The sequence below is a fragment of the Orycteropus afer genome, unplaced genomic scaffold, assembly GCF_000298275.1.
Source record: "Orycteropus afer afer isolate SDZICR_OR568_19922 unplaced genomic scaffold, OryAfe1.0 scaffold00558, whole genome shotgun sequence".
Classification (NCBI taxonomy): Eukaryota; Metazoa; Chordata; class Mammalia; order Tubulidentata; family Orycteropodidae; genus Orycteropus; species Orycteropus afer.
Genome location: NW_006922145.1, coordinates 877,282 through 890,287, shown reverse-complemented (window position 1 = coordinate 890,287; position 13,006 = coordinate 877,282). Strand labels below are relative to the sequence as shown.

General features: G+C 46.4%; 1 protein-coding gene across 1 annotated transcript in view; it reads left to right on the top strand.

Moving 5' to 3' along the window:
- FRY (FRY microtubule binding protein) overlaps positions 1-13,006 on the top strand; it is a 571,437-nt gene that overhangs the window by 455,971 nt on the left and 102,460 nt on the right. Inside the window, exons 52-53 of the mRNA XM_042782984.1 lie at positions 8,653-8,823; positions 11,095-11,103. Of these exons, the coding sequence (XP_042638918.1) occupies positions 8,653-8,823; positions 11,095-11,103 (180 nt within the window). The remainder of the gene's footprint in view (positions 1-8,652; positions 8,824-11,094; positions 11,104-13,006) is intronic.

Sequence of the window (13,006 nt, the reverse complement as noted above, 5' to 3'; positions counted from 1 at the left end):
TGGGCTTTGCTTCTGTGAAGACTGACAGCCTTGGAGACCCTGTGGGGCAGTTCCACTCTGTCCTCTAGGGGCGCTGTGGGTCAGAATCGACTCCACGGCAGTGGGTGTGGTTTGGGCTTTGCTTCTGTGAAGACTGACAGCCTGGGAAACCCTGAGGTACAGTTCTAGTCTATTACATTGGGTTGCTATGAGTCAGAATTGGCTCAACAGCACACAACAACAACAGGACACACCTCATACTGTGATACCACTATTTTACACACACTAAAGATGAAAATATCATATGTATTTTTGTCATAAACTTCTATTGATAAATCTATAAGGAAGGAAAAAAAAGCATGCAGTTGAGCAATGAAAGATGGAAGCATTAAAAGTAAGCTTCTACACCTTTCATAAAAATTTAGAAAATTCTCATTGTGTGTGTGTATGAGTAGTACGAGTATATGGTAACAAAGCCAATGAACAGTTCTGGGGTGGTCCCAGCAGGTATTTTCATGTGGCCACATCATGGCTTCTTTGTTATTAGTGACACAAGAGAGAGCAAGCTGAGTAATTCCCCAAACAAACGCAGGAAGGAACTGCGACAGATTTCCTTGCAGAGCTGTTTTTAAAACCCCAAAATATAGCTCATGGACAAGTGAGACATCAGAGCTCCATAATCCTCACAAAAATGTCAACTGCTCTTATCGTCCGGTGGCCCCTCAGCCAGCCGTGGGCTCAGGTTTGTCTCCATTTAATACCACCTTCGGTGTCACTGATCAGGGTGGTTTGTGGCTGTTCCTGTGGCTTTATTTACAAAGCAGCAGGGGTGAGGAGACACAGGCAGGGGCAGATGGCCTCCTGGCCACAAAGAAGACAAACAAGGTCATTCTGCTTCCGCACTGCGGCCTTGGACAGTGACAGCCATTTTGCACCGTCATTGGGGTTGCCAGGTGCCTCTTCAGACCCATTCTGTTTGCTCCATGCTGACCCCATCCAGGTAGAAGTATGTACCAGCACTAGTTAGAGACAAGAAAGGCAACACTCAGTGCCTTAAGTTGAGGAACCCAAAATTCTAGTCTCTCAACGGCTAGCTGACAGACCCTCAGTGTTCTTTAAGAAGGCATGGTGGTACAGAAGTTAAGCACGTGGCGGTTCAGACCCACTTGGCAGTTCCACGAGAGAAAGACCTGGCAATCTGTTCCCGTAAAGATGATGCCAAGAAAACCCTGTGGGCAGAGGACCTGAAGCTACTTCACCAAAGAAGGTCTTCAGGTGGCCAGCAAATGCCTGAAAAGACGCTCCCGCGACCATCAGCCAGTCCAGGAAAAACAAACTCACTGCCGTAGCTGCCGAGTCTGTTCCAACTCACAGCGACCCCTCCCCTTTGGGTTTCTGAGGCAGTTATCTCCACAAAAATGGTTTGCCCAGTGTCGCTTCCGACATTAGCCAGTGGAGAGATGCAAATCAAAACTACAGTGAGATACCGCCCCACCCTGGCAATGATCCAGAAAAACAGCACCAGATGCTGGTGAGGCTGTGGGGAAATGAGACCCTTAAACTCTGCTGGTCAGGGTGCAAAACGGCGCACCCCCTGTGCACACAGCGGAACGCGCTTCCTTCAAAAGCCGCAAATAGAGCTACCATTTGGTGCAGCGATCCGACTCCTAGGCGTATGCTTGAGAAATAGGGGTGGCACTGACATACGCGCACCCATGTTCATCGCAGCACTAGTCACAACAGCGAACAGGTGCTGACAGCCTGAATGTCCACCAACAGAGGAATGGATCAGCACACCATGCTATGTACGTACAATGGAATACTACACAACAGTAAAAAATGATGGATCCACAAAACATCTCACAGCGTGGATGAGTCTGGAAGACATTACGCTGAGTCAGATAAGTCAACCACAGGAGGATAAATATCGTATGAGAGATTCTAGTAGGTTTACACGCAGAAAGAAATATTCTTTGCTGGCTATCAGGTAGGGAAGGAGGAGAGAGTGAGAGCTTCCTAGAGAGTAGACCAGAGTTAACTGCGGTGACAGGAAAGGTTACACACGGTACGGGGAAGTCAGCACAGCATGACCAAGGGAAAGGAAGACAGAGGTACACAAGCATACAGGACAACTACGGTAACTGCTGTGACAGAGTCCCGCAACCGCAGTAACACCTGTCAATAATGTGTGAGTAAATACATAGCTAGGAGCTCTGGTGGCATAGTGCCTAAGGCCTCTGACTGCTAACCAGAAAGCTGGTGGTTCAAACCCACCAGCCACTCCTCGGAAGGAAGGTTGAGCAATCTACTTCTGTAGAGATACTGCCTCTGAAACCCAAGGAGGGGTCGCTGAGTTGGATCCAACTCAAAGGCAGTGAGTGGTTTGGTTTTGGTTTGGAAATACATAGGTAAATATGCTAAGCAGGTGAGGAGGTGGTACGGGAGGACACTCACATACTTGCATAGGTATAGTGGTGGAAACTTCTACATACATAGTAAATGCAATATGGATAAGAAGACTGAAGAATTGATGCATGTGAATTGTGAAAAACATTGAAAATACCACGTTCTGCTAGAAGAACAAGCAAATCTGTCTTGGAAGAAATAAAGCTGGAATGTTCCTTAGAAGTAAAAATGGCCAGACTTCTTCTCACCTACTTTGGTCATGGTGTCAGAAGGAACCAGTCCCTGGTAGACAGTCAGGGAAAAAGGTGGATACCACAATGGGCTCAAGTATAGTGTGAGGATGACACAGGTCCACCCGGGCAGCGTTTTGTCCTGTTGTGCACGGGGTTGATGAGTCGGAACCAACTCAACGGCACCAAACACCACCATGGGTAGACTCGTCTATGTAACAGAACACACAGGGGCCACAGTTACAGAAACTTCTCAGCTCTCAAGACTTCGCCACTGGAAATTTGCAAACCTAGAAGAAATGTACAAATTTGTAAAAACACAAGACCTATCTAAACTAGCACAACTGAGGTAGAAAATTTGAGCAGACCCATAACAAAGAAAGAAATTGAGCAGATCACACACAAAAAACTACCCCCTCCCACAAAAAAAAGTCCTGGCCCAGATGGCTTCACTGGAGAATTCCATCGAACGTTCAGAGAAAAGGTGACACCTATCCTGCTCACACTATTCCAGAACATATTCCAAATTCATTCTATGAAGCAAGCATAACCCTGATTCCAAAATAAGACAAAGACACCACTAGAAAGGAAAAGTACAGACCAGTATCCCTCATGAATATACACACACAAATCTTCAACAAAATCCTTGACAAAACACACCAACACTATATCAGTAATAATCATCATCATGTAAAGTGACCAAGTGTGATTCATACTTAGGTATGCAAGGATGATTCAGAGTTAGAAAAACATTCACCACAGAAATAAAACAAAGGACAAGAACCACATGATCCTATCAATTGATGCAGAAAAGGCATTTGATAAAATCCAACACCCATTCCTGATAAAAACTCTCAGCAAAATAGGAACAGAAAGGAATTTCTTCGCCATAATAAATGGCAGATATGCAAAAGCAACAGCCAACATTATTCTCAAGGAAGAGAAACTGAAAGCATTCCCATTGTGAATGGGAACCAGACCAGGATGCCTGCTACCACCACTTCTATTCCACATTGTATTGGAAGTCCTAGCCAGTGCAGTAAGGCAAGAAAGAGAAATAACAGCATCCAAATTGACTAAGAAGAAATAAAACGATCTTTATTTGAAGATGGCATGATCCTATATGCAAAAAACCCGAGAGATTCAGCAAGAAAACTACTGGAACTAATTGAAAGATCCAGCAAAGTAGCAGGATACAAGATCAACATACAAAAGTCAGTTGGATTCCTTTACACCAGCCAAGAGATCTCTGAAAAGGAAATCAGTACCATTTGCAATAGTTACCAAGACGATAAAATACTTGAGATTAAATCTTAACCAGGGACACAAAAGACCTATACAACTAAAACTACAAAACACTGCTACAAGGAACTGCAGGAGAGCTACATAAATGGAAGAACATCTCATGCTCATCAATAGGAAGCCTGGACATTGTGAAAATGTCAGGTCTACCCAAAGCAATCTATACATTCAGTGCAATCCCAATCCAGATTCCATCAGCATTTCTTAAGGTTATAGAAAAAACAATCACTGATTTTATATGGAAAGGAAAGGGACCTCCAGTAAACAAAGCACTTCTGAAAAAGAAGAACAAAGTAGGAAGTCGTACACTCCCTTATTTCAAAACCTACTATACAGCCACAGTAGTTAGAACTGCCTGCTACTGGTATGACAACAGGCACATAGACCAGTGGAACAGAATTGAGAACCCAGAAATAGATCCATCCATCTATGGACAGCTGATCTTTGACAAATGGTGCTGGCAAAACTGGGTATCCATTGGCAGTAAAATGAAACAAGGTCCCTATCTCACACCACACAAAAAATCAAACTCAAGACAGATTAAAGACTTAAATGTAAAACCCAAAACTATGAAGTTCATCAAAGATAAAATAGAGGCAAACGTAGGGGCCCCAATTTATGGCATAAATAGACTGTCAAGCATAATCCAAGATGCACAAACGGCAGAAGGGGTACTAGATGACGACCCAACCAGTCACCAAACTCACTGCCGTCAAGTCGGATCCAACTTAGGGCAACCCCTCCTTGGGTTTCCAAGGAAGTATCTCTACAGAACTGGATTTCCCAATCTTCCTTATGAGGAGTGGGTGGAGGGTTTGAACCACCAAACTTCTGGTTAGCAGTCAAATGTCTTAGGCACTGTGCCACCAGAGCTCCTAACTAGATGACTAGGACCTTCTAAAAATTAAATTCTTACCCCAAAAGAGTAAAAAGAGTACATACAGATTGGGAAAAAATAAAATATTTGGCAACAACATATCTGACAAGACACTTAGCTCCAAACTTTATAGAAAATTCCAACACCTCACCAACAAAAGAGGAACATTCCAATTAAAAAATGGGCAGTGGACTTTTCACCAAAGAAGATAATTTGGGTGGCCAACAAATGCATGAAGAAATCCATTAGCCATTAGAGAGATGCAATTCAAAACAACCATGAGATACCACCTCCCCCAACATTAATAGCAAAGTTCAACAAGACAGAAAACACACAGTGCTGGTGGGACTGTAAAATGGTACAACCACTGTGGAAACTGGTATGGCAATTCCTTAGAAAGTTGGAGATAGAAATACCATTTGATCCATCAATCCCATTACTAGGTATATATCCTAAACAAATGAGAGGCAGGACATGAAGAGATCCATGCATAACCATGTTCATCACAGCACTATACACAAGAGCAAAGAGAGGGAAACAATCTAAGTGCCCATCATCCGAGGAATGGATAACCAAACTGTGGTACATACACACAATGGAATTCTATGCAACCCTAAAGAATAATGTAGAATCTGCAAAACATGGATGAACTTGGAGGACATTATGCTGAATAAAATAAGTTAATCACAGAAGGACAAATATTGTATGAGTCCATTATTATAAACAGTCAAGGAAAAGTTCACACAGTGATGCAGATTTTCTTTGTTGGTTACCAGGGAAAGGAGGAAAGGGGAAGGGAAGGAAAATAGATGGGTAGTTAAGAGATAGGTTTGATATGGGTGAAGGGAGAAGCAATATAACAAAAGCATACAAGTAGCATGGTATCACTAAGGAAAAGGAAGACACAGAGGTACACAAGATGTACAGACAATAAAGGCAAACACTATTGCAGACACAGTAGTGCAGTATTAGTAACAGTAAACACTAATCTACGGGTGGATACACAGGTAGACAGGCAATATGGTCAGGTATGGCTAGGTGCATGGGAACACACCCACAACCATACATAGGTTTAGCAGACATTTTCCCTACGTGTGTATCTGTATGTGCTATTAAAATGTCCATTGTTGTCATCGTTATGTTCCATCAAGTTGGACCCAACTCATAGCGACCCCTCCTGGCATTTCTGAGGCAGTATCTCTACGAAAGTAGATCGCCCAACCTTCCTTCTGAGGACTGGCTGGTGGGTTTGAACCGCCAGCCTTCTGGTTAGCAGTCAAGTGCCTTAGGCACTATGCTACCAGAGCTCCTAAAATGCCCATATGCAGTTTAAAGCTGACATGGGTAAAGTTAGGATAACTTCTTAGCCACAACTGAGTACCTTGAAGGAGTGAGTCACTGGGCCTGCAGGCTGGGTACCATGGTCATAGGGGACATCAAACTCAACTGGCACAGCATGGTACACAAAGACACTGCTCAACGTCTTATTTCACTGAGTAGCACCTGGAATCTTAAAAGCTGGCAAGTGGCCATCTAAGATGCGACTCTGGGTCTCTCCTCATCCGGAGCAAAGAAGAGTGAAGAAAGTCAAAGATGGATGGAAACCAACCAAAGGACTAATGGACAGTGAGAACCTGAGCCCATACAACCCTGAGACCAGAAGAACTAGATGGTGCCTGGCTACCAATGCCAACCACTCTGAAAGGGATCAAAATTGGAGATCCTGGATGGAATGGGAGAAAAATATAGCACAACACTCAAAATCATAACAAGACCAAGTTTACTGGACTGATAAAGACTGGTGAACCCCTGGAGACTATGGCCCCATGTTACCCTTTGGGCCTGGCATTGAACTCGCTCCCATGGCTTAACTGTCAACCAAACATTAGACAGGCCTACGAGCTGAACACCTACACCAGGGAGATGCACTCCTTAGGACAGTCGACCACAGGAGATCAGAAGGGCAGCATTTGCACAGGGAGAAAGGTAGGGAGGCGAGAATGCAGGGGCAAGAAGGACACAGGGAAGAGGGACCACAGGGAGGAAGTGGGAGTAGAGCTGTTACACTGTGGGAATATAAGCAGGGTCACAGACCAAAACGTGTGTCAACTGTTGACTGCGAAACCAATCCGCTTTGTCAAATTTCATGCAAATCACAATAAAAAGTTGTTTCTTTTTTAAAAAAAGACTTAACTGTTGGACATGATGGCTACAGGCCATAACCTCATGGAACAGCGAGGTCAGTTGGCAAAACACAGTTCATAAAGATAATGCCCTACGTCCTAGGTAGGTGAATGACATCTGAGGTCTTAAAAGCTTGCAGCGGCTGCCTACGAAGCCTCTTCCCACTTGGAATACAGGAGAAGGAAGAAAAATGGAAACTCAAGGAGCAGTTATTCCAAAGAACTAGCACCCTACCTAAATCACAGCCTCCTGAAAGCTGAGACCAGAAGAACCAGATGGTGCCCCGCTGCCACTACCAACCTCTCTGATCAAGACCCCGACAGAAGGTCCCATTAGAATCGATTAAAAAAAGTAGAATAAAATTCAAGGCCCTCCCCGCCAACACCCTGAAAAAAAAAAAACAGACTTAATGGTCAGAAAGAGATTAGAGGCATCCCCAGAGACTTCTGTCCTGAGCAGACCTAACTTGAACCTGAAGACACTCCTGGAGGCCACCTTCCAGCCAAGTAATAGACACAACTGTGCACCACACACACACACAGACACACACACCCTGAAGACCACTCCTCAGAACAGTTCCCTCTAGGAGACCAACAGGCCAGGGTTTGCCCCAAACCAACCATGAGCAGACAGGGAGGGACAGGGCAAGCGGACCAATGGGAACCGAGATACATATGGAAACAACTGATTTTATGTAACGTCAGCCTGTGTTCAAGAGAGGCTGGGTCGCAACACAGGCAAGTTCCTTTGCAATTTATTATTTCCAGGAGGTTCTATCCAAACGGCCCCGTAAAAAGAACACAAGAAATAGAAGTTCATTTTTAAGAGCTTCACATGTGAAGTTGTTTAGTTTTGTTTTTGTTGGGGATGGGGGGGGTTACTTCTGGTTACTTTTAGTGTTTTGTTGTTGTTTAAAATCAATAGAACAGGAACTTAAGTATCAGTTATGGGTGTGACTTCTCAGCTGTTGTTGTTGTTATGTGCTGTTGAGTCGGACCTGACTCACAGCGGCCCCTCCTTGGGTTTCCGAGGCAGTATCTTCATGGAAGTAGATTGCCCAACCTTCCTTCTGAGTGGCTGGTGGGTTTGAACCACCAGCCTTCTGGTTAGCAGTCAAGTGTCTTAGACACTAAGTTAATCTCCTGAAATTCCCTGCTTACTGGCTTTTCTTATTCATCAGTCCTGCTTTCCCTCTGAAGGGGTTAAACCGTTTGCTCTCACACTTGATTCTGTAAGAACACATCTTGACATCATTGCCCCTGAACCTATCATTGATACGAATGCCATGGGGCTGTGTGGAGGGAGGGTGCATCCTTTTGAGCCACACTCAGTTTGGAAACAATGAGAAAGTCTGTTGGCGGCCCCTAGTCTGTGTGTGAACACATGCCCAATTGTTTTCACACACGCACACCCACAAACACGCACCCATGGAGGTGGGGTGCCAGCTGCCTTCAGAGGCAGCAACTTGACTCCTGAGAGTTTTCCCGGACTCTCTGCACCAAGTTTAATCTGAAGGCACCTGTCCAACATAAATAATCAAAGAACGTTCTAAAAATACCCACTTAAGGAATTAGGTGTGAGCTGCAAAGCCAGTGCCCGGAAGGGCCCGTGGCAGACGGGGCGGTACAGGCAGCCGAAGGGAGACGCTTCTCAGGAGGCACCTCTGATCCCCAGGTGGTCTTCTCGTCCTGCGGGGACGCCGACCTGCTGGAGCACCAGGCCAGCCTGGTCTCCTCCGAGGACGGCCCCCGGGAGCAGGAGAACATGGAGGACACCAACAGCGAGCAGCAGTTTAGGGTCTTCAGGGACTTCGACTTCCTGGACGTGGAGCTGGAAGATGGAGAGGTACGTGGACCTTGTCTGTGCCCGTGGGAAATGGTTTCTTTTTCCCTGCTGAAGAGTGAGTTTTGTGCCCTAGGGGCTTGAGTTGGGAAGCTGTGAACTTTTGTTTGAATCAACTTACTCTTAGTGCAGCTGGCTCTGTAGCTTTGGTAAAAGTCACCACGCCCTTCCTGAGGCCACAAAGCTGCCAAGTTAGTGCTGAACGGCAGAGGCCTTTATTTAATAGCGTGTGTGTGTCCCAAAGGTGAACTTGAAAAGAAAACTATCAGAGAAACCCTCACATTCTCAGCCTGCTTGTTGGTTCCTGAGGAAACATGCTAAGCCTTGAGTTATTTTCAACACGCAGTGGCTCTAACTCCCCGACTTCAAGCTGGCCTGCTAAGCGCGAGACAGAGCCTGAGGGCCCCCGTTTCTGAGCCGCCTTTGTTGAAATTACTAGCACTTTAGGTCAAGCAGTTCTCGAGGTCTTGCCCAGCCTCAGGTCAGCAGCCAGGCGTCCGGGACACCTGGAGCGTCTGCCTTCAAGTCCCAACCAGTCAGTGCCCATGTTTCCTCTGCATGACGGTCACTGCACAGGGATGCTTCCGGCGATGAATCATGTTCTTGAAAATTGGGCGGAGAGGAGGATTCTCTCCACCCCACCCCCCAAAACCACCATCATTTTAAGATCATGTTAAGGGTATTCATGGAACCCTGGTGACACAGTGGTTAAATGCTCGGCTGTTAAATGAAAGGTGTACAGTTGAAATATATCAGCCACTGCACAGGCAGAGGAGGCAGTGTGCTTCCTCAAAGATGACAGCCTTGGAGACCCTGTGGGGCAGTTCCACTCTGTCCTCTAGGGGCTCTGTAGGTCAGATTCGACTCCACGGCAGTGAGTGTGGTTTGGGCTTTGCTTCTGTGAAGATTAACAGCCTTGGAAACCCTGTGGGGCAGTTCCACTCTGTCCTCTAGGGGCGCTGTGGGTCAGAATGGACTCTCCTGGAATGGGTTGACTAAGGGCATGTCCCACCTGAGAGATAGTCTTTTGCTTTGTGAAATGAAAATAAAATTGACTTAAATGAGATTAAACTAATTTACCAGTTGCCCTTGCGCTGATTTTGACTCAAAATGAGCCTGTAGGCCCAAGTGGACGTGGGCTCCACAGGATTTTCAGTGGCTGATCTTCTGAGAGTCGATCACCGGGGCTTTCTTCCAAGGCATCCCAGGGTGAAATCAAACCTGTAGCCTTTCAGTTAGCAGCCAGTGTGTTAACCACTTGCAATTAGCATACACACAAATGCCTGGCTCCTGATGTTACTCAACAAGTCAGATCACGTTGAACTGCACACTCAATTCCTCAGATGAAAGGGCTTTCTGCTAGTCTTACAATGAAAATGGAGACCCACATTCAAAATTTCTTATATCCCACGGAGGAAGTTGTTGTTGCAAGGTGCCACCGAGGTGATTCCGGCACACGGCAACCCCACATGACAGAGACGAATGCCGCACGGGGTTCTCCTTGGCTGTAATCTTAACGGGAGCAGATCACTAGGTCTGTCTGCCACGGAGCTCTGGCTGAGCTCACAGCCCTCACTTTCATTTCGCAGCAGAGCGCTTAACTGTTGTGCCACCAGGGCTCCTTGATGGAGCTGGAGGCTTCCTTTTCCTGTCTCGGGGCGGTTCTGCTGTGTCATCCGGGGTTTCTGTGAGTTGGAACGGACTGCACAGCAACTCACAGCAGCCTCGGAATGTCCTGAATGCTGTCTGTAAGGGCTTGCCCTTGAACTTCGCGGGGTCCTTGCGAGGTGCTGTGTTTCAGGTATTAATCGCACGTCAGCAGGAAACACTCCAGGGTCACACGCACTCTCAGCTCTGCGGGCAGGGTCAGGCGGTACTCCCATTTCTCCCAGTGGATGACTCGCATCCGTTGTCCTTCAAGTTTCCTCACACGCCGGTATTTAGGCATTCCAAAAAAAAAAAATTAGAAAAAAACCAACAGACCAAAGTTGTCACTGAAGTGAAAAGCTATTTCTGAAGCTGTGTTCATGATTCCTCACCCCAGCCACCGCCGGCACACGGAGGTCTGCATCGGCCACTGTTTGAAAAGCTTTTTGCTTTGTGCGTCTTTACCTTGTGTCGTCGGTGCAGCTACCAAAGTCTGTGTATCGGTAGGACTGCTAACTCGCTGTGAGGTTAAAACTGAGACCTATTAAGTTAAAACCTGCGTGTCTTTAATACCATCATTTTAAATAGACTTTTTGTTTGTGTTTCTGTCCACTCTCTGCCACCCAGGAACTTCAGGTAAGATGATGCTGTTTTTAATTCACATTCGCTGGTGGATGTTTGGCGTTGCTGCCGATTTAGAGCAATGTGATGGCTTCCTCTCCCCTCCCTCCTAGCCCGTGTGTGTCTGCCTAGGACTTTGCTTATCCATATCTAGGTGTGTGGAGTAGAAAAGATCGTTTTCTTGGCTGCCTTAGTGGGAAAACGTTTCCTAAAGTCTAAGTACAAGATTGGTTATAAAAGCCGCTACGTGCCTGGGTCTACACGTTGCATGATTAGATTTCTGGACGGGCAGTGAGTTTTCCGATCCCGTGGAAAGCTCGTAATTTCGGATTAGGCAGTCGCACAACTCGACTGGCTTTGCTGTTAAATCCTTTTATTAAAATTAAAATCCGCCCTCTGCATGTATGGGTAGACCATCTACGCTTCCCACCTAATCCCTTTCTTTTCCAGGCATCAGGAGCTCTCTCTATATGGTGGCTGTAGAAATTTCTAGCCCAGCCAGAGCCCTTTTGCAAGTAAAAAGGGGAGCTAGTAATTACAGGAGCTCTGGTAGCATAGTGCCTAAGGCACTTGACTGCTCACCAGAAGACTGGTGGTTCAAACTCACCAGCCATTCCTGGGAAGGAAGATGGGGCAATCTACTTCCCTAGTGATACCGCCTTGGAAACCCAAGGAGGGGTCGCTATGAGTCGGGTCTGACTCGAGGGCACATAACAACAGTGATAATTACGCCCAGCCGACCGGCATAAGCTGGATTATTGTGGGTGGTCGGGGACATCTGATCACGCTGTGACTACATCCTGTCAGACACGCCCTCATTGGGTGCAACACACTGTCACATAGTGCACCCAGGCTCCGTCAACAGCAATAATACTTGGTTCACGGAGTCCACCTATTTGTTTGTAGAGAGGGGAAAAATTACTTCAAAGGATATGATCGCCAACATTTCTAGAATGTTCCATCATGAATATCTTGTCATTTTGGCATGCATTCTGAGTTGTCTGTTTTAATCTGACTAGCCCTGGTGGTGCAATGGTTAAGTATTTGGGTGCTAACTGAAAGGTTGGCAGTTCAGACCCACCCACTGGGGCTGCTGGGGAAAGACCTGGCAGCCTGCTCCCGTCAAGATTCCAGTCTAGAAACGCCAGGGGGCGGCTCTGCTCTGTCCCACGGGGTCGCTGTGAGTGGATCAAACTCGACAGCAGGGAGTTTGGGTTTGTTTTTTTATATGTGTGTATGTTGTTGTTATGTGCCGCTGAGTTGGACCCACCTCATGGTGACCCCTCCTTGGGTTTCCGAAGCGGTATCACTATGGAAGTAGATTGCCCAACCTGCCTTCCGAGGAGTGGCTGGTGGGTTTGAACCGGCAGCCTTCTGGTTAGCAGTCAAATGCCTCAGGCACTATGCCACTAGAGCTCCCAATATGTATATGAATGTATATAAAACAAGGAGCCCTGGTGACATACTGGTGAAGCTCTCAGCTGCTAACCACAAGGTCAGTGGTTTGCATTTCAAACCCATCAGCTGCTGCGCGGGACCTGGAGATCCCACTCCTGTAAAGATTTACAGTCTAGAAAACCTTATACGGCAGCTAAGCTCCGTCCTGTAGGTTGCTATGAGTCACAATTGATTCGATGGCCTCCAACAACATATATAAAATGATATATTTGCCATTTCAATGTACTTCCCGCATACAATTCAGTGACATTAACTCCTCCGTTCATGGTACTGTGCAGCCATCACTAGTATCCACCAATTGGCATAGTCTTTAGAGGGGCCAGACCTCAGCACCATCCTGGCTCTGACCCTAAGTTCCCACCAAGGAAATACTTCATCTCAACTTTTGCCCCTCACACAGCTGTTGCCTCTTCTACCAAGGTCCAACCACTGCTGTGGAAACACAGCGCCCCTAGAGGAC